Consider the following 22,167-nt stretch of genomic DNA (forward strand, 5'->3'; position numbering starts at 1 on the left):
ATGTTTAATTAAGAATTTAAAGCTTTAAAATAATTGCGCTGAATTCAGTTTCTTTAAGTTCTGTCAATGTTTCCATACTTTCTAAGAAGGTGGAAAGAAAAGTCACACAATAAGGATTCAGCTAAAGTCTCGCCCCAAGCTCAAAGTGCCAGAGCAGGACTGGAGTTTTATAGGGAGCAGCCAGACAGGACTGTGATTGGTTGGCTTGTATGCATGTTTAATAGGGAACAGGCAGTGACTAGAGCAAGCCGGCATAGGAAAGAGGAATATTGTGAGTCGATCCCTAAGCTCAGGTCACTGACATCAGCCAAGAGCAGACTGAGCATGTGCAGTAGTTGGGCAAAATATGGAGAGCTACTGTGGGCATCTTCAGGGGCATGGGGCTTTATTTCTATAGAGCGTTGGTGACTTTGGGCTGGTACAAGGGCTCAAAACTCATAGCTAAACATTTCTAGCCATATTGTTTTTTAGGCTTTAGTTTCCCTTTATATAATATCTTTCACATTCAGACTTGTTTGCCATTTAAGCATTTGCATGCTCTTCCCTATCTTTGGTTTCAGATAATCATTCAGTAAGATTCAGTAAATCTACATGAATAATGGTAAATGGTAAAATGATAAATTTACCTTTTTTTTATACAAATGATTATTAAGTAGAAACTCAAAGGGGCTGATTTACTAACCCACGAATCCGACCCGAATTGGAAAAGTTCCGACTTGAAAACGAACATTTTGCGACTTTTTCGTATGTTTTGCGATTTTTTCGGATTCTGTACGAATTTTTCGTTACCAATACGATTTTTGCGTAAAAACGCGAGTTTTTCGTATCCATTACGAAAGTTGCGTAAAAAGTTGCGCATTTTTCGTAGCGTTAAAACTTACGCGAAAAATGCGCAACTTTTCGCGTAAGTTTTAACGCTACGCAAAATGCGCAACTTTTTACGCAACTTTCGTAATGGATAGGAAAACTCGCGTTTTTACGCAAAAATCGTATTGGATCCGAAAAATTCGTAAAGAATCCGAAAAAATCGCAAAGTACCGATCATTACGAAAAAAACGCAATCGGACTCCATTCGACCCGTTCGTGGGTAAGTAAATCAGCCCCAAAGTATTAGCATTCTGGGTAAGACTGTCCCAATTCATTTATTTTGTTATCTCAATCCCCATCCTCATTCCAATAGTCTTCTACTTTACAAGAGCCCCAGAAGATATAGTTGGGATAAAATACAGGTATGGGACCTGTTATCCAGAATGCTCGAGACCTGGGGTTTTGAATAAACCCAATGGGATTGTTTTTCCTCCATTAAGAATTAATTATATCTTAGTTGGGATCAAGTACAGGTACTGTTTTATTATTACAGAGAAAAGGGAATCATTTAACCATTAAATAAACCCAATAGGGCTGTTCTGCCCCCAATAAGGGGTAATTATATCTTAGTTGGGATCAAGTACAGGTACTGTTTTATTATTACAGAGAAAAGGGAATCATTTAACCATTAAATAAACCCAATAGGGCTGTTCTGCCCCCAATAAGGGGTAATTATATCTTAGTTGGGATCAAGTACAGGTACTGTTTTATTATTACAGAGAAAAGGGAATCATTTAACCATTAAATAAACCCAATAGGGCTGTTCTGCCCCCAATAAGGATTAATTATTTCTTAGTTATGATCAACTACAAGGTTTTGTTTTATTATTACAGGAGGAAAAGGAAATAATTTTTAAAAATTAGAATTATTTGCTTATAATGGAGTCAATGGCAGATGGCCTTCTGGTAATTCGGAACTTTCTGGATAACAGGTTTCCATATAATGTATGCTTTACCTGTATATGTAATGCTGACAAATCCATCTATTTTATAGAGATTATACATCAGCACATCACATTTTTTTCCCTATCAATATTTCTGCTTAGAATCTACAATAAAATGCAGTTTTATCTTTATTATCCACACAAAAGACAGTAATGCAACCCAGCAATATTTCTAAACTATGTTTCATGGTAATCATGAACTATATGTAGCAGATTACAGTGACAGATTTGTGTTTAATTCCCTATAATATATAAAAGAGTAAGGGCTATTAGTAAAATGTTAGTTTGTATAGAAAGGGGTTAAGCTTAAAGGGGAACTAAACCCTGCTGCACAGCGCGGCTCAACCAAACATTACTCAGTTGTTGCTGGACTACAAATCCCAGAATAATGTAACATATAATAAAGGGTGAGGCATGCTGGGAGCTGTAGTCCAGTAACATCAGGGTTGTATTCTTAAAGCAATATTGCACTAAAAAACTTTCCCCCAAATCCCCATTAAAATGCAAGAAATCCCCCAATGAGAATCCCAGCTGATGTGAGTAAATCCGGCTCCCTGTTCTCTGTTCCTGCAATTGGAGTTGGGAGCAATAAGCACAGTTTCCCAGCACTGAACAAGTCTGTCCCTTTATCCCCATGTCTGATTCCTGTGCCATATAATGACGGGAAAATGCCATCATTATCTCTATATGTAAGGTACCAGCAAGGGGCCTGACACAGTGCTGGGAATCAGCATTCTCATTGGTCACTTCTCTTGCACTTATAATCAGATTGTTGCTCAGTAGAATTCTCATTGGGGAATTTCCTTGCATCTATAATTATGTTTTTCGACAACTTCTATAGCAAAACTAGGGGGCGCAGTGGGACAGCGTTATGGTTGGGTTTATATCCCCTTTAAAACATGTCAGTTTACTAAAAAGAAATTTTTAGTCAGTTGTTATTTGAATCCTTTGTGCTACAATTACATGTGAGCCACGTATGGAATGTACATTTGTCAAGCAAAGTGAAAGTTGCATTTATTGGAACGCTAAACCCTGGAGCATTTATATCACAAAACTAAATATTTCCTCGTTCCACAGGTGCATCAGGATCATCTCTACCAGTGTTGCTGTTCCTGTGTAAATATGGCACTTTGTTATATTGCAAAGATTCTTCTGTTTGGTGAGTTTTCCTATGTTGATTGTAAAAACTTTGCTAAAGTTTTATTTGAAAACTCCCCAACATTAGTCCATTTTCCACATCTTGCATAGCAAGACCCATACTATCTACCCAAGGAGGATGACTTATCTAGTGTCTATAGTAAAATAAAACTTAAATGGGCCAGCCTTTCCCCATAACTGAGACTTTCCATACCCTTTACCAGCTTAGTTGCCCTTCTCTGGACCCTCTCTAACTCAATAATGTCCCGTTTGAGCACTGGAGACCAAAACTGAACAGCATATTCTAGATGGGGCCTTACCAGCGCTCTGTAAAGGGGAATAATAACCCCCTCCTCCCGTGAATCTATACCCCTTTTAATACAGCTCAATACCCTGTTTGCCCTTGCAGCTGCTGCCTGGCATTGCTTGCTACAGCCAAGTTTATTATCTACAAGGACTCCAAGGTCCTTCTCCATTATGGATTTGCCTAGTGCAGTCCCATTAAGGGTATATGGGGCTTGCATATTTTTATATCACAATAATATATATTATATATTAGTGGGACCACAAAAAAACAGTATAAAATTAGGGAAACTTTTAAAGGGGAACTAAACCCTGCTGCACAGCGCGGCTCAACCAAACGTTACTCAGCTGTTGCCGGACTATAAATCCCAGAATAATGTAACATACAATAAAGGCTTAGGCATTATTAGAGCTGTAGTCAAACAATAATATCGCACAATAAAACTTTTCCTGAAAATTCCCCCAACTCTCCCGGGCCAATGGCTGCATTAAAATGCAAGAAATCCCCCAATGAGAATCCCAGCTGATGTGAGTAAATCCGGCTCCCTGTTCTCTGTTCCTGCAATTGGAGTTGGGAGCAATAAGCACAGTTTCCCAGCACTGAACAAGTCTGTCCCTTTATCCCCATGTCTGATTCCTGTGCCATATAATGACGGGAAAAATGCCATCATTATCTCTATATGTAAGGTACCAGCAAGGGGCCTGACACAGTGCTGGGAATCAGCATTCTCATTGGTCACTTCTTTTGCATTTAGAATGTTATATGTTAAATTGTTCTGGGATTTGTAGTCCTGGAATAGCTGAGTGAAGTTTGGTTGAGCTGTTTGATATAGACGTGCCCCCTGATTTTTACACAGTCTCATAATTTGTGCTGTAGCCCTTAAATTTCTATAGCCTGCACCCCATACGCCATTAAGGAGATTCACTATGGTTCAGAAAACAAAGATTTTGCTTAGAAAGAATGGCATTTGCAGCACCAGGTTTTATTACGTATACTGTGCATTGGCAAAAAAGAAAAAGATGATAAAATAACTTTCTGTCTTTATTGTGTTTGATTTTCTTCATTCATGGCTCTGTAAACAGTGCTGCTACTGTATCTCACCCCCAGTTAACAGAAGTGACATCATGCGCAGTTGTGCACATGATGTCACTTCCATTTATGCATGACATCACTTCCTGTGCAATTGACATCACATCTGCCCACCCTCCAGCTCTGCCACGTGATCCACTGAAAGTCTCTAGCGGTGGCTGGGGATCTATATATAGGTATGCACCGTATCCACTATTTTAGGATTTGGTCGAACACCGGATCCCAATTTGTATATGCATAATAAAGGTAAAATAGAAAAAGGCGAAAAAAGTTCAACTACCGTGTTTGTGTGACAAAATGATTGTAAGAATTCGAATTCAGTTCGGACAGAGGCATAGATTCAGCCAAATCTAAATCCTGCTGAAAAAGCCCAAATCTTGGCCAAATCCCGTACCAAATCCAGGATATAGGCACCCGAGGGTCCCCCCCCTAATGCTGCCGGCCTAGGCATGGGCCCTGTATAAATACCCTATATAAATATGGCCCTGGTAGGAGTGACGAATAGGATGCATTCAAAATCTCAGATTCACTCATATTTTTGTTCCTTTCTTTCTCTTCCATTTCCTTTTCAGCTCACATTGGGTTACAAGGAGCAGCCGCAACATATGGTATTTGAGTTTTTAATTTATTTTAATTACTATAAAACAGATTACAGATGGCACTTACAACTGAAAGCGCATAGACCACACACTAGGGGGCTGATTTACTAAGACACGATTTCGAATCCGAATTGGAAAAATTCCGATTGGAAACGAACATTTTGCGACTTTTTCGTATTTTTTGCGATTTTTTTCGGCGTCTTTACGATTTTTGCGTAAAAACGTGAGTTTTTCGTAGCCATCATGAAAGTTGCGCAAAGTCGCGATTTTTTCGTAGCGTTAACACTTGCGCGTAAAGTCGCACCTTTTTTGTAGCGTTAAAACTTAAAAGGCGCGACGTTTCGCGCAAGTTTTAACGCTACGAAAAAATCGCGACTTTGCGCAACTTTCGTAATGGCTACGAAAAACTCGCGTTTTTACGCAAAAATCGTAAAGATGCTGAAAAACTCGCGTTATTATGCAAGAATCGTAAAGACGCCGGAAAAAATCGCAAAATTACCGATCATTACGAAAAAAACGCAATCGGACGCATTCGGCCCGTTCGTGGGTTAGTAAATGTGCCCCTAGGACTAATATTAAGGGGCATTTTTACCAAACTATTTTGAGAAAATTTCATTTTGTAATAATAATCTGTTTTTTGGAAATTTTTGCCAACAAATCTTTATTTTTCAAAATAAACTCAAATAATTTATGATTTATTAATGTTTAGTTAACTCTTTCTGACAAAAAAAGATAGAATAGTAGAGGAAATAGTCAGTGACAGTCTGTCCTTCACACATTTTCAGTTAATCCCCTCATTGTTTTCTATTTCACCCACTTTTAAGGGGATGGTACTCCCATTATTGTTTTACAATTCACACATATTCAAGGGGAAGTGAATTCTATCATTGTTTTCTATTTCACCCATTTTCAAGTGAAAAAAAGTTTAAAAAATACTAGCTCAAAAAATGTGTGATTTTCAAAACCGAAACTCAAAATTTTCATACAACCAGTAACAGCATTATCGTGAAATACAACAATGATCGAGTTTAATTCGAATTTATACCATGTCGAGTTTGTATGACTTTGAAGGCCAGAAAAAAAATGAATTTTAGTAAATCAGCCCTTAAAACTCAAATATTTAAGAGAATGCATCAAAAAATCATGAATTCTAATATCTGTAAATGTGAGTTTTTTAAATCCTGAAACAGAAACCTGCAAAAGGTTCTGTAGAAGTGAATGGGAGGGGTATCTTGAAAACTTACACTATTTTATTAGCGGAGGATTTTTCTATTTGGGATTTTACAGACTCAAACCATTCAATTGTATTGCGATCAAGATTTTTTTTCATGACAAATCAATAAAGGTATTTTCTCTGTAATAATAAAACAGTACCTGTACTTGATCCCAACTAAGATATAATTACCCCTTATTGGGGGCAGAACGGCCCTATTGGGTTTATTTAATGGTTAAATGATTCCCTTTTCTCTGTAATAATAAAACAGTACCTGTACTTGATCCCAACTAAGATATAATTACCCCTTATTGGGGCAGAACAGCCCTATTGGGTTTATTTCATGGTTAAATGATTCCCTTTTCTCTGTAATAATAAAACAGTACCTGTACTTGATCCCAGCTTACTGATTTGACATTTATAATCTGCACCAATCAGGCTCGCTAGTAACAGACTTCCATTCCCCCTACTGGGCTATAATCTAGTCACTTCTACTGACTTCCTTATATTATTTTAGGAATCAAAGTGCAAAGAGTAGCAATTATATTTACAAATTACATTTAAACCGTTTAAAATTTGTTCATGAAAGAACACTGGTGTATGGTACAGCGTTTTCTATTGTGTTTTGCTTGCAAGTTTTTGCATTCTAGCACAATCTAGAGGCAGGATTTAATACTCAAAAAATAGGATCGATCAAATTTAGTGGGGTAACAGTTCTCCAAAGCCATCATTTGTGCAAACACATGAGCAAATATGTGACTTCAGTGGTCTGTTACTTTCCCAATCCTCTGGCCTGGTTGGTTTCATGATCCAAGTTGAACGCTTACCTGTTGCCTTCCAAGCAAGAAGTTGTGTGTATCTTTATTAGGGTTTAGGCTTAGTGATGAGTGAATCTGTCCTGTTTCGCTTCGGTGAAAAATTAGCGAAACTACAGAAACATTCGCGAAAAGGGGGAAAATTTACAAAACGAGGGTGTTGCACAACTTTACTGTCATGCACATTTTTAGTTTATGCGACAATGCCTATTTTGATGTTTTTCTTACTCACAACAAATTTTTTTCATGGCAAATATTCACAGAAGTCTTCCGAAACAATTCGCCAATGCGAAATGTGGAAATTCGCTGCAAATCCTGCTTTTCAGAAATAATCTAATTATTAAAACTGGTAATAAAATGTAAAGTGGCAAAAAGAATGACATTTGTAAGAGTGCAGAGTGACAGCGGCAAAGACGATCAGCAGAAAAGAAAATGGGGCTACTGGGGGCATCTTTGGGGGCACAGGCCTTCCCTGCTAAAGGGTTATTATAAGGTACTGCAAAACCAGCATTGACTGAAAGTCACGTTACAACTCAAATAATTCCAGAAACCTAAAATAAATATAACAAATATGAATTAAAAAGCTAAAATAATTCTCTTTCGGAATGAAAACCCAAATAGCAGTGTGCACTTCAACTACATTTTAGTTATGTTTGTCCCTGTGGAATTTACAGCAAGTAATAACAGTTTTTTTATTTTATGATCAGAAACCACTGCTCCAGTGACAAGCGGTACGTCAGCAGCGGGGACATCCAGCACCGGTAATAACCTTATATTTATTTTGTACTTGAGCGATATATAAAGTGACAATAAGGTGGGAATAAGATTCTGTGGGGAATCCCTACAGATTAGCCACAAGCCTGTCAGAGCATCAGAACCCTAAAGCTCACAGGATTTACTGCCCTGATTCCCCGAATATCTGGGCTCAAAGGCAGCAAATCATTGGTGTCTGCAAAGAAGAATCAGGTGCTTTGGTGCAGTGACATGAAAGTGACAGTTGTGCTTGAAAGTAGTAGATTTTAGAAAATTGTGCCATAAATAGTAAAGTAAAAAATTGCATTTCAGGGAGAATAGTATTTTATGTTTATTTTCAATATGGCTGAAAATCTCAATAGTTGACTTTTATACAAATCGCTAGCTTTTACTTGCACAGTTTCTTCTGGTGACTTTTTCCTTGTATTACCGTAATAAATACTGACTTTGGGGTCTGAAGAATATTTTTGTTTATATTCTTGGGTTTTTTTGCCATAATTTTTTTCGAATTGTTAAAAAACTGGAAAGTTGAATTTAGATAAATCAGCCCTTAAGACAATAATTTATCAATGTTAGTATATTTTTTCCCTTAATTCAAGTTTTTGACCCAGATAGCTCTTTAAGTTGTCTCTTTAAGTACTTTTAATACATTTCAATTGTTTATTTACATATGTCCTTGAAGTTGTACATTTTAAATTTGCCAAAGACGGATACAAGTTAAAAAGTTAAAATAATTCTCTTTAGGTGCAAGGTGATATCGTTGATAAATACAACTCAAAGGATGAATAGAAATAAAAAGTGGAGGAATTTTACTGTGGCTCTAATTTCACACCTTGATAAATCTGCCCCAATATTGGACATGATGAATGAATAATTACTACTAAATATATGTTACAAAATATGTTAGTCTGCATATTTCATTACATAACAGTAAGAAGGCTATTTATCAAAATTCAAAGTAGAGAAGAAAAATGCAAGCGCCTAAAAAACTAATGCAACTTTTTATCTTAGGCGCTATTTTATTTATAGGGCCCATTACTAATGTTCAGGTTTCATTCAATTCCATGTATCTTGTTTTTTCGTGCAAAAAAAAATCAATGAAAAATTTGTGAAGAAGTCAATGGAAGCTGAAGTAGGCAAATTGTAATGATGTTTCTTTGCTTCGTGGTTTTAGAGGTTTTTATGGTTTTTGTTCATTTGAAAGCGCACAAAGATTTTTACGAAAACAATTTTTTCGTTGGTTTTCTGGTTTACGTGGAATCTTTTTTTGCATTTTTTCATTCATGCTTTTTCTGTTTGGATCTTTTAATAAATAATTTGGCATTCCTGGTTTTAAAGAAAATGAGTTTATTCAAGTTTTCAAAAACCTCTTCAGATCTTTAGTTTGAATACATTTTTCCACACTCGAATAGTTGCTTATTAAAAAAGTTCAAGTATAAAAAACTTGATCAAATTATACCTTGAAAAAAAACTTGAATGTATAGAATTTGTATTCTACCTATCATTAGCAAAGGGTCTGTAAATTCTGGAATGAATCATTAGCAAAGGGTCTGTAAATTCTGGAATGAATCCAAAACACTCGAAAAGCTTGAACTGAAACATTCTCCCATTGATTTCTATATGAAATCACAAGTTCTTAGATGTTTTATATTTGAGTTTTTCAGATATTTTTACACTTAATATAAATAACTAAAAATTAAACATTTGAGTTGGACACCTTAATTTGAATTTGGGAGTTTTTGTGCAGAAAAATTTGAATTGCAGAAAATTTGAAAATTTAAACGTTGTCAAATCATGAAAAATGCATGAAAAGAATCCTCGTACCACAAAATAATTTCCATTCAAATTTTCATGTGTTGCCAATAAATAAAACCACAGAGCAAAGAAAGATCATTTACAGTTTGCTTAGTTCAGCTCCTATTGTGTTTTACATGAAATCAACAGCTTTTAATCGACAAGGTTTGGGATTTTTTTTCATTCATGGATATTTTGTTTAGTAAATCACAAATTCTTTGTGGATTAAAGAAAATAGTATAATCCATGTTTTTTGTGCAAAAAAACAGCTAGGAAAAACGAACAAAATTTGAACATTAGTAAATGGGCCCCTTAGTTTCATCCTTGCAGTTATGTTATTATATATATATATATAAACAAGATTTTGTGATTAAAACCGATTATGCAGTAAATAGTAAAGTCTTCTTCATAGTAGGTAAGATTATTTTAATGCCATTATACCAAAGCAATGGCTACATGTGCCAGTGGCTTAATAGTCAGAATGAAAGATGGCCTCAGTAGAACAAGCAAAAAAAAAGGAAACATTCTCTAAATGAGAATACATTTTTGATTGTTGATTAGTAAACCAGATAGCAATTTTCCAATGAGAAACCCAAATGGTTTCAAAACATTAAATGAAAATAATATATATACATTTTAAAAATTAAAAGCTAAAATAACACTGTTTAGGTTGGACAACTCAAGGAACATTTAGCACTTTTTATTAATTTTGATTGCTTCTTTACATATGTTCTTATACAATTTATGTATTTTTATTTAAACATCAACAGCTGGGACATCCGGCACTGGTAATAACCTTATATTTATCTTTTATTTTCTTTGTACTTGAGCAATATATAAAGTGAAAATGAGAAAATTAGGAATATGATACTGTGGGGAATCTCTACATATTAGCCACAAACATGTCAGATCATCAGAACCCTAAAACTCACAAGATTTACTTCTGTGATTTCTAGACTGAAATAAGAATATCTGGGCTCAAACAGCTGCAAATCAAATAGTAGGTTTTGCAAAATTGTACAATAAATAATAAAAAAAGTTTTAAAAAAAACCTCACACTTTAGGGAGAATAACAGTTTCCTGTTCATTTTCAATGTGTCTGATATTCTTAAATGTTGACACATCTTACACAAACTCACTAGCTTTCACTTACAGGGTTTTTCTGGTGACTTTTTGCTGGGTGACTTTTTTACTGTAATAAATACTGACTATTTGGGGGTCTAAAGAATACTTTTTAAAAAGTAGAATTTTGGGGGGTCTTTTTGCCCTGTTTTATCTCGAATTGTGAAAAAATTGCCAACTTGAATATTGATAAATCAACCCCTAAAAGGATTATTTATCAATATTAGTATTTTGGCGAACAATTTGCAAAATGCAGAACATTGAGGCACGAAAAAAATGTGTTGCTTGTGCGAAAATAATTTTGTGCATCAAATTTTTGTGCCCATTCTGTGAAAATAAATCTGCCAATGGCAAAATTCAAAGCAAATCCATGCCTGCTGAAAAATTTAGCAATTTGTTATTTTCACTTGCTAGATCTGACATAATGCTTTGTGCTAGGACAAAAAAAAAAAAAAAGAAAAGATCGCAATGTAACGCACAGCTAAAATATGTAACATCATGACAATATTTCTTAAATGTTAGCAATTGAGAAAAAAAATGCAACCTGATGTATGTAACGTAAAATGTTTAACTGACTGCTATGAAACAATAAAAAAATTAATGATAAAAAAAAAGAAAATTAAGCTACAGAGAGAACAACATTTTCATGTTTATTTTAAATATGGCTAAAAATTTCAAATGTAGAGATCATCGAATCTGTCCCATTTAGCTTTGCTGAAAAATTCACAAAATTTCAACATATGGTGAAAAATTTGCAAAATATGGAAATATGACACACACAAAAATTTGTTGTCGTGTCAAAAAAAATTTTGTGCATCAAATTTTTCTGCCCATTTTCCAAAACAATACCTGCCCATGGCGAAAGTCAATGGAAATCCAAGCCTGACAAAAAATTTTGCTTATCAGTACTCAAATGTTGACTTTTATACAAACTTAGTAGCTTTTCCTTGCAGAGTGTTTTCTGGTGACTTTTTGCTGATTTTACTGTAATAAATACTGAATTTGTTGGGGTTTGCGGAATATTTTTGTATATATTTTTTTGCCGTACTTTTTCTCGAATTGTGAAAAAAATTGCCAATATTAGTATTTTGTTTTCATTAATTTAATTTTTCGACCCAGATAGAACTTAAAGTTGTACATTGTAAATTTTCTAAAGACAAATACAAGTTAAAAAGATACAATAATTCTCTTTACATGCAACTCAAGGAACATTTAGAACTTTTAATATATTCTAATTGTTAATTTACATATGTCCTTGTGCAATATATGTAATTATATTTTTCTTTTTTGTTCAGCACTCACTGCTCCAGTGACAAGCGGTACATCAACAGCTGGGACATCCAGCACTGGTAATAACCTTATAGTTATATTTCAACTTTATTGTACTTGAGCAATATATGAAGTAAAAATAGGAAAATTAGGAATAAGATACTGTGGGGAATCCCTACAGATTAGCCATGAGCATGTCACACTATGAAAACCCTAAAGTTGAAGTAAAAAAATATCTGGGCTCAAACGACTACAAATCAATTAGTGGATTTTAGAAACTTGTGCAATAAATGCTGAAATAGTAACAAAATTGCACTTCAGGGAGAATAACATTTTCATGTTTATTTTCAAAATAGCTAAAAATTTCAAATGTAGAGATGAGCGAATCTGTCCCATTTAGCTTTGATGAAAAATTCACAAAAATTCAACATATGGAAAAAATTAGCAAAATGTGGAAACATGACGCACAAAAAATATATACCACTTTTAATATATTCTAATTGTTAGAATCAGCCCTTAAAAGGATTATTTATCAATATTAGTATTTTGTTTTTATTAATTCAATTTTTTTTGACCCAGATAGAACTTAAAGTTGTACATTGTAAATTTTCTAAAGACAAATACAAGTTAAAAAGATACAATAATTCTCTTTACATGCAATTCAAGGAACATTTAGAACTTTTAATATATTCTAATTGTTAATTTACATATGTCCTTGTGCAATATATATAATTATATTTTTCTTTTTTGTTCAGCACTCACTGCTTCAGTGACAAGCGCTACATCAACAGCTGGGACATCCAGCACTGGTAATAACCTTATAGTTATATTTCATCTTTATTGTACTTGAGCAATATATGAAGTAACAATAGGAAAATTAAAAATAAGATACTGTGGGGAATCCGTACAGATTAGCCATGAGCATGTCACACTATCAAAACCCTAAAGTTGAAGTAAAAAAATATTTGGGCTCAAACAACTAGAAATTAATTAGTGAATTTTAGACATTTGTGCAATAAATGCTGAAGGAGTAAGAAAATTACACTTCAGAGTGAATAACTTTTTCATGTTTATTTTCAATATGGCTAAACATTTCAAATGTAGAGATCAGAGAATCTGCCGCATTTAGTTTCGATCAAAAAATTCACAAAAATTCAACATATCTCATAAAATTAGCAAAATGTGAAACATGACACACACAAAAATGTTGCTCGTGTCAAAGAAAAATTTGTACATCAAATTTTTGTGCCCATTTTACGAAAAAATCTGGCCATGGCGAAAGTCAATACAAATCCATGCCTGATGAAAAATTTTGCTTATCAGTAATCAAGTATGGGCATTTATACAAACTTGTGAATAAAATTTTCATGTTTATCTTAAATATGGCTAAACATTTCAAATGTAGAGATCAGCGAATCTGTCCCATTTAGATTTGATGAAAAATTTACAAAATTTCAACATATGGCGAAAAATTTGTAACATGTCGTAACATGACACACAAATACATTTCTTGGTGGTTTCAAAAAAAATTTTGTGCATCAAATTTTTGTGCCCATTTTCCAAAAAAATACCTGCCCATGGCGAAAGTCAATGGAAATCCAAGCCTGACGAAAAATTTTGCTTATCAGTACTCAAATGTTGGCTTTTCTACAAACTTACTAGCTTTTAATTGCAGAGTGCTTTCTGGTGACCTTTTGCTGATTTTACTGTAATAAATACTGAATTTGTTGGGGTTTGCAGAATATTTTTTGTATACATTTTCTTGCCGTACTTTTTCTCGAATTGTGAAAAAAATTGCCAACTTGAATTTTGATAAATCAGCACTTAAAAGGATTATTTATCAATATTAGTATTTTGTTTTCATTAATTCAATTTTTTGACCCAGATAGAACTTAAAGTTGTACATTGTAAATTTTCTAAAGACAGATACAAGTTAAAAAGATACAATAATTCCCTTTACATGCAACTCAAGGAACATTTAGCACTTTTAATATATTCTAATTGTTAATTTACATATGTCCTTGTGCAATATATGTAATTATATTTTTCTTTTTTGTTCAGCACTCAATGCTCCAGTGACAAGCGCTTCATCAATAGCTGGGACATCCAGCACTGGTAATAACCTTATAGTTATATTTCATCTTCTTTGTACTTGAGCAATATATAAAGTGAAAAAAGGAAAATTAGGAATAATATACTGTGGGGAATCCCTACAGATTAGCCATGAGCATGTCACACTATCAAAACCCTAAAGTTGAAGTAAAAAAAATATCTGGGCTCAAACGACTAAAAACCAATTAGTGGATTGTAGAAATTTGTGCAATAAAAGCTGAAGCAGTAAGAAAATTACACTTCAGAGAGGATAACATTTTCATGTTTATTTTCAATATGGCTAAAAATTTCAAATGTAGAGATCAGCGAATCTGTCCCATTTAGCTTTGATGAAAAATTCACAAAATTTAAACATATGGCGAAAAATTTGCAAAATGTGGAAACATGACACACAAAAATATTTGTTGCTCGTGTCAAAAAATATTTTGTGCATCAAATTTTGTGCCCATTTTCTAAAAAATACTTGCCTATGGCAAAATTCAATGCAAATCCAAGCCGGATTAAAAATTTTGCTTATCAGTACTCAAATGTTGGCTTTTATATAAACTTACTAGCTTTTAATTGCAGAGTGTTTTCTGGTGACTTTTTGCTGATTTTACTATAATAAATACTGAATTTGTTGGGGGTTTGCGGAATATTTTTGTATATATTTTTTGCTGTACTTTTTCTCAAATTGTGAAAAAATTGCCAACTTGAATTTTGATAAATCAGCCCTTAAAGGGTTATTTATCGATATTAGTATTTTATTTTAATTAATTCAATTTTTGACCCAGATAGAACTTAAAGTTGTACATTGTAAATTCTCTAAAGACAGATATAAGTTAAAAAGATACAATAATTCTCTTTACATGCAATTCAAGGAACATTTAGAACTTTTAATATATTCTAATTGTTAATTTACATATGTCCTTGTGCAATATATATAATTATATTTTTCTTTTTTGTTCAGCACTCACTGCTTCAGTGACAAGTGCTACATCAATAGCTGGGACATCCAGCACTGGTAATAACCTTATAGTTATATTTCATCTTTATTGTACTTGAGCAATATATGAAGTAACAATAGGAAAATTCAGACTAAGATACTGTGGGGAATCCCTACAGATTAGCCATGAGCATGTCACACTATCAAAACCCTAAAGTTGAAGTAAAAAAAATATCTGGGCTCAAACGACTAAAAACCAATTAGTGGATTGCAGAAATTTGTGCAATAAAAGCTGAAGCAGTAAGAAAATTACACTTCAGAGAGGATAACATTTTCATGTTTATTTTCAATATGGCTAAAAATTTCAAATGTAGAGATCAGCGAATCTGTCCCATTTAGCTTTGATGAAAAATTCACAAAATTTAAACATATGGCGAAAAATTTGCAAAATGTGGAAACATGACGCACAAAAATATTTGTTGCTCGTGTCAAAAAATATTTTGTGCATCAAATTTTGTGCCCATTTTCTAAAAAATACTTGCCTATGGCAAAATTCAATGTAAATCCAAGCCGGATTAAAAATTTTGCTTATCAGTACTCAAATGTTGGCTTTTATATAAACTTACTAGCTTTTAATTGCAGAGTGCTTTCTGGTGACTTTTTGCTGATTTTACTATAATAAATACTGAATTTGTTGGGGGCTTGCGGAATATTTTTGTATACATTTTTTCCCCATACTTTTTCTCGAATTGTGAAAAAAATTGCCAACATGAACTTTGATAAATCAGCCCTTAAAAGGATTATTTATCAATATTAGTATTTTGTTTTCATTAATTCAATTTTTTGACCCAGATAGAACTTAAAGTTGTACATTGTAAATTTTCTAAAGACAGATACAAGTTAAAAATAAACAATAATTCTCTTTACATGCAACTCAAGGAACATTTAGCACTTTAAATATATTGTAATTGTTAATTTACATATGTCCTTGTGCAATATATGTAATACATTTTTTTTTGTTCAGCACTCAATGCTCCAGTGACAAGCGCTACATCAATAACTGGGACATCCAGCACTGGTAATAACCTTATAGTTATATTTCATCTTTATTGTACTTGAGCAATATATGAAGTAAAAATAGGAAAATTAGGAATAAGATACTGTGGGGAATCCCTACAGATTAGCCATGAGCATGTCACACTATCAAAACCCTAAAGTTGAAGTAAAAAAATATCTGGGCTCAAATGACTACAAATCAATTTGCAGATTTTAGAAATGTGTGCAATAAATGCTGAAGGAGTAAGAAAATTACACTTCAGGGAGAATAACATTTTCATGTTTATTTTCAATATGGCTAAAAACTTCAAATGTAGAGATCAGCGAATCTGTCCCATTTAGCTTTGATGAAAAATTCACAAAATTTAAACATATGGCGAAAAATTTGCCAAATGTAAAAACATGACACACAAAAATATTTGTTGCTCGTGTCAAAAAATATTTTGTGCATCAAATTTTTGTGCCTATTTTCTAAAAAATACTTGCCTATGGCGAAATTCAATGTAAATCCAAGCCTGATGAAAAATTTTGCTTATCAGTACTCAAATGTTGGCTTTTATACAAACTTACTAGCTTTTACTTGCAGAGTGTTTTCTGGTGACTTTTTGCTGATTTTACTATTATAAATACTGAATTTGTTGGGGGTTTGCGGAATATTTTTGTATATATTTTTTGCTGTACTTTTTCTTGAATTGTGAAAAAATTGCCAACTTGAATTTTGATAAATCAGCCCTTAAGGGGTTATTTATCAATATTAGTATTTTATTTTAATTAATTCAATTTTTTACCCAGATAGAACTTAAAGTTGTACATTGTAAATTCTCTAAAGACAGATATAAGTTAAAAAGATACAATAATTCTCTTTACATGCAACTAGAGGAACATTTAGAACTTTAAATATATTCTAATTGTTAATATATATATGTCCTTGTGCAATATATGTAATTATATTTTTCTTTTTTGTTCAGCACTCACTGCTTCAGTGACAAGTGCTACATCAACAGCTGGGACATCCAGCACTGGTAATAACCGTATAGTTATATTTCATCTTTATTGTACTTGAGCAATATATGAAGTAAAAATAGGAAAATTAGGACTAAGATACTGTGGGGAATCCCTACAGATTAGCCATGGGCATGTCACACTATCAAAACCCTAAAGTTGAAGTAAAAAAATATTTGGGCTCAAATAACTAGAAATTAATTAGTGGATTTTAGACATTTGTGCAATAAATGCTGAAGGAGTAAGAAAATTACACTTCAGAGTGAATAAAATTTTGATGTTTATCTTAAATATGGCTAAACATTTCAAATGTAGAGATCAGCGAATCTGTCCCATTTAGATTTGATGAAAAATTCACAAAATTTCAAGATATGGTGAAAAATTTGTAACATGTGGAAACATGACGCACAAATAAATTTCTTGCTGGTATCAAAAAAAAATTTGTGCATCAAATTTTTGTGCCCATTTTCCAAAAAAATACCTGCCCATGGCGAAAGTCAATGGAAATCCAAGCCTGACGAAAAATTTTGCTTATCAGTACTGAAATGTTGGCTTTTATACAAACTTACTAGCTTTTACTTGCAGAGTGTTTTCTGGTGACTTTTTGCTGATTTTACTGTAATAAAAATATTTGTTGGGGTTTGCGGAATATTTTTGTATATATTTTTTTGCCGTACTTTTTCTCAAATTGTGAAAAATATTGCCAACTTGCATTTTGATAAATCAGCACTTAAAAGGATTATTTATCAATATTAGTATTTTGTTTTTATTAATTCAATTTTTCGACCCAGATAGAACTTAAAGTTGTACATTGTAAATTTTCTAAAGACAGATACAAGTTAAAAAGATAAAATAATTCTCTTTACATACAACTCAAGGAACATTTAGCTCTTTTAATATATTCTAATTGTTAATTTACATATGTCCTTGTGCAATGTATGTAATTATATTTTTCTTTTTTGTTCAGCACTCACTGCTCCAATGACAAGCGCTACATCAATAGCTGGGACATCCAGCACTGGTAATAACCTTATAGTTATGATTCATCTTCTTTGTACTTGAGCAATATATGAAGTAAAAATAGGAAAATTAGGAATAATATACTGTGGGGAATCCCTACAGATTAGCCATGAGCATGTCACACTATCAAAACCCTAAAGTTGAAGTAAAAAAATATTTGGGCTCAAACAACTAGAAATTAATTAGTGAATTTTAGACATTTGTGCAATAAATGCTGAAGGAGTAAGAAAATTTCACTTTAGGGAGAATAGCTTTTTCATGTTTATTTTCAATATGGCTAAACATTTCAAATGTAGAGATCAGCGAATCTGCCGCATTTAGTTTCGATTAAAAATTCACAAAAATTCAACATATCTCGTAAAATTAGCAAAATGTGAAACATGACACACAAAAAAATGTTGCTCGTGTCAAAAAGAAATTTGTACATCAAATTTTTGTGCCCATTTTGCGAAAAAACCCGGCCATGGCGAAAGTCAATGAAAATCCATGCCTGATGAAAAATTTTGCTTATCAGTACTCAAATATGGGCTTTTATACAAACTTACTAGCTTTTACTTGCAGAGTGTTTTCTGTTGATTTTTGCTGATTTTACTGTAATAAATACTGAATTTGATGGGGGTAGCGGAATATTTTTGTATACTTTTTTCGCCGTACTTTTTCTCGAATTGTGAAAAAATTTGCAAACCTGAATTTTGATAAATCAGCACTTAAGGGGTTATTTATCAATATTAGTATTTTGTTTTCATTAATTCAATTTTTTGACCCAGATAGAACTTAAAGTTGTACATTGTAAATTTTCTAAAGACAGATACAAGTTAAAAATAAACAATAATTCTCTTTACATGCAACTCAAGGAACATTTAGCACTTTTAATATATTCTAATTGTTAATTTACATATGTCCTTGTGCAATATATGTAATTATATTTTTCTTTTTTGTTCAGCACTCACTGCTCCAGTGACAAGCGCTACATCAACAGCTGGGACATCCAGCACTGGTAATAACCTTATAGTTATATTTTATCTTCTTTGTACTTGAGCAATATATGAAGTAAAAATAGGAAAATTAGGAATAAGATACTGTGGGGAATCCCTACAGATTAGCCATGAGCATGTCACACTATTAAAACCTTAAAGTTGAAGTAAAAAATTATCTGGGCTCAAACGACTACAAATCAATTAGTGGATTTTAGAAACTTGTGCAATAAATGCTGAAATAGTAACAAAATTGCACTTCAGGGAGAATATCATTTTCAGGTTTATTTTCAAAATAGCTAAAAATTTCAAATGTAGAGATGAGCGAATCTGTCCCATTTAGCATTGATGAAAAATTCATAAAAATTCAACATATGGAAAAAATTGGAAACATGTGGCAAAAAAAATATATACCACTTTTAATATATTCTAATTGTTAATTTACATATGTCCTTCTGCATTATATGTAATTATATTTTTCTTTTTTGTTCAGCACTCACTGCTCCAGTGACAAGCGCTACATCAACAGCTGGGACATCCAGCACTGGTAATAACCTTATAGACATACATAGTAACATAGTAAGTTGGGTTGAAAAAAGACATACGTCCATCAAGTTCAACCATAATGCCTATATATAACCTGCCCAACTACTAGTTGATCCAGAGGAAGGCAAAAAACCCCATCTGAAGCCTCTCTAATTTGCCACAGAGGGGAAAAAATTCCTTCCTGACTCCAAGATGGCAATCGGACCAGTCCCTGGATCAACTAGTACTAAGAGCTATCTCCCATAACCCTGTATTCCCTCACTTGCTAAGAATCCATCCAGCCCCTTCTTAAAGTTATATAATGTATCAGCCAGCACGACTGATTCGGGGAGGGAATTCCAGAACCTCACAGCTCTCACTGTAAAAAATCCTTTCCGAATGTTTAAATGGAACCTCCCTTCTTCTAAACGGAGTGGGTGCCCTCGTGTCCGTTGGAAGGACCTACTGGTAAATAAAACATTAGAAAGGTTATTATATGATCCCTTTATATATTTATACATAGTTATCATGTCACCTCTTAAGCACCTCTTCTCCAGTGTAAACAGACCCAACTTGGCCAGTCTTTCTTCATAACTGAAACTTTCCATACCCTTTACCAGCTTAGTTGCCCTTCTCTGGACCCTCTCTAACTCAGTAATGTCCCGTTTGAGCACTGGAGACCAAAACTGAACAGCATATTCTAGATGGGGCCTTACCAGCGCTCTGTAAAGGGGAAGAATAACCCCCTCCTCCCGTGAATCTATACCCCTTTTAATACAGCTCAAAACCTTGTTTGCCCTTGCAGCTGCTGCCTGGCATTGCTTGCTACAGCCAAGTTTATTATCTACAAGGACTCCAAGGTCCTTCTCCATTATGGATTTGCCTAGTGCAGTCCCATTAAGGGTATACGGGGCTTGCATGTTTTTACATCCCAGGTGCATGACCTTACATTTATCCACATTAAATCTCATCTGCCACTTAGCTGCCCAGATTGCCAGTTGGTCAAGATCCTGCTGCAGGGATGTCACATCCTGGATAGAATTGACTGGTCTGCAGAGTTTTGTGTCATCTGCAAACACTGATACATTACTCATAATACCCTCCCCTAAGTCATTTATGAACAAATTAAACAAAAGTGGACCCAGTACAGAACCCTGAGGGACCCCACTGAGGACCTTATTCCAAGTAGAGAATGTACCATTAACAACCACCCTCTGTACCCGATCCTGTAGCCAGTTTTCTATCCATGTGCAAACGACTTCACTAAGACCAATAGACCTTAGCTTAGAAAGCAGTCGTTTGTGGGGAACAGTATCAAATGCTTTCGCAAAATCCAAATAGATGATATCTACTGCATCCCCACTGTCCAGCTTCTTACTTACCTCATCATAAAAAGCAATTAAATTGGTCTGACATGACCTGTCCTTCATAAAGCCATGCTGATTACTGCTCATAATGCCATTCTCCACTACATAATTTTGAATGTGATCCCTTAACAAGCCTTCAAATAACTTGCCCACCACGGATGTCAAACTTACAGGCCTATAATTGCCAGGCTGAGATCTTACTCCCTTTTTAAATATGGGAATGACATTCGCCTTCTTCCAATCCCTAGGTACCATACCTGATGAAAGAGAGTCTGAGAATATCAGAAACAAGGGCCACTGCAATTCTGCCCCTAGCTCTCTCAGTACCCGAGGGTGTATTCCATCTGGCCCAGGTGCCTTGTTTACATTTATCGTGTGTAACCCTTTAAGCACCATATCCTGTGCCAACCACTGTGTAGTTGGAGCTGAGGCAACAGTGCAGCTATTGGGTGGGACTTGGCCCACTGGCTCCTCTACTGTATACACAGAAGAAAAGAACTGGTTAAGCACATCTGCCTTTTCTGTATCCGCTGTAACCATATTGTTACTATAACTCAATGGGGCCACACCCTCAACCTGCATCTTTTTACTATTAATATACTTAAAAAACTTTTTGGGGTTAGTCTTGGCCTCGGCCGCGATGCGCTCCTCATTTTCTATCTTTGCCTTCCGGATTGCTGTTTTACAACACTTGTTATAGTGTTTATAATCATTAAACGCATCTACTGTCCCCTCTGACTTATATTTCTTAAAAGCTTTCCTTTTTCTCCCTATTAACTTCTTTACCTCAGAGTTAAGCCACATAGGGGGATTCTTAACACTTCTACTTTTTCTTATTAATGGAATAAATTGAGAACAGTAATGATTTAATATCATTTTAAATGACAACCATTTCTGCTCTGTGTTTTTATCAGAAAACATAATGCCCCAATCTATGCCCTGAAGCGCTGCCCTTAAGGAGCTAAAATTTGCCTTCCTAAAATTCATTGTCTTTGTTGCCCCCATGTAAATATTTTATCTTCTTTGTACTTGAGCAATATATGAAGTGAAAGTAGGAAAATTAGGACTAAGATACTGTGGGGAATACCTACAGATTAGCCATGAGCATGTAACACTATCAAAACCCTACAGTTGAAGTAAAAAAAAATCTGGGCTCAAACGACTAAAAGCCAATTAGTGGATTTTAGAAATTTGTGTAATAAAAGCTAAAGGAGTAAGAAAATTACACTTCAGAGAGAATAACATTTTCATGTTTATTTTCAATATGGCTAAAAATTTCAA

The 22,167-nt window shown here is 33.9% G+C and overlaps 1 protein-coding gene across 50 annotated transcripts in view; it reads left to right on the forward strand.

Moving 5' to 3' along the window:
- Window positions 1–22,167, forward strand: part of LOC108645188 (putative GPI-anchored protein pfl2) — a 232,587-nt gene that overhangs the window by 38,003 nt on the left and 172,417 nt on the right. For 45 of the 50 annotated variants that reach the window (XM_031905270.1, XM_031905271.1, XM_031905268.1 and 42 more), the window contains 4 exons: window positions 12,661–12,714; window positions 13,967–14,020; window positions 14,967–15,020; window positions 16,967–17,020. In XM_031905270.1, the coding sequence (XP_031761130.1) occupies window positions 12,661–12,714; window positions 13,967–14,020; window positions 14,967–15,020; window positions 16,967–17,020 (216 nt within the window). Of the gene's footprint in view, window positions 1–12,660; window positions 12,715–13,966; window positions 14,021–14,966; window positions 15,021–16,966; window positions 17,021–18,963; window positions 19,018–22,167 lie in introns of all 50 variants that reach the window. The other 5 variants (XM_031905261.1, XM_031905258.1, XM_031905247.1 and 2 more) reach the window with 5 other exon arrangements.

This window comes from Xenopus tropicalis, chromosome 7 (assembly GCF_000004195.4).
Source record: "Xenopus tropicalis strain Nigerian chromosome 7, UCB_Xtro_10.0, whole genome shotgun sequence".
Classification (NCBI taxonomy): domain Eukaryota; kingdom Metazoa; phylum Chordata; class Amphibia; order Anura; family Pipidae; genus Xenopus; species Xenopus tropicalis.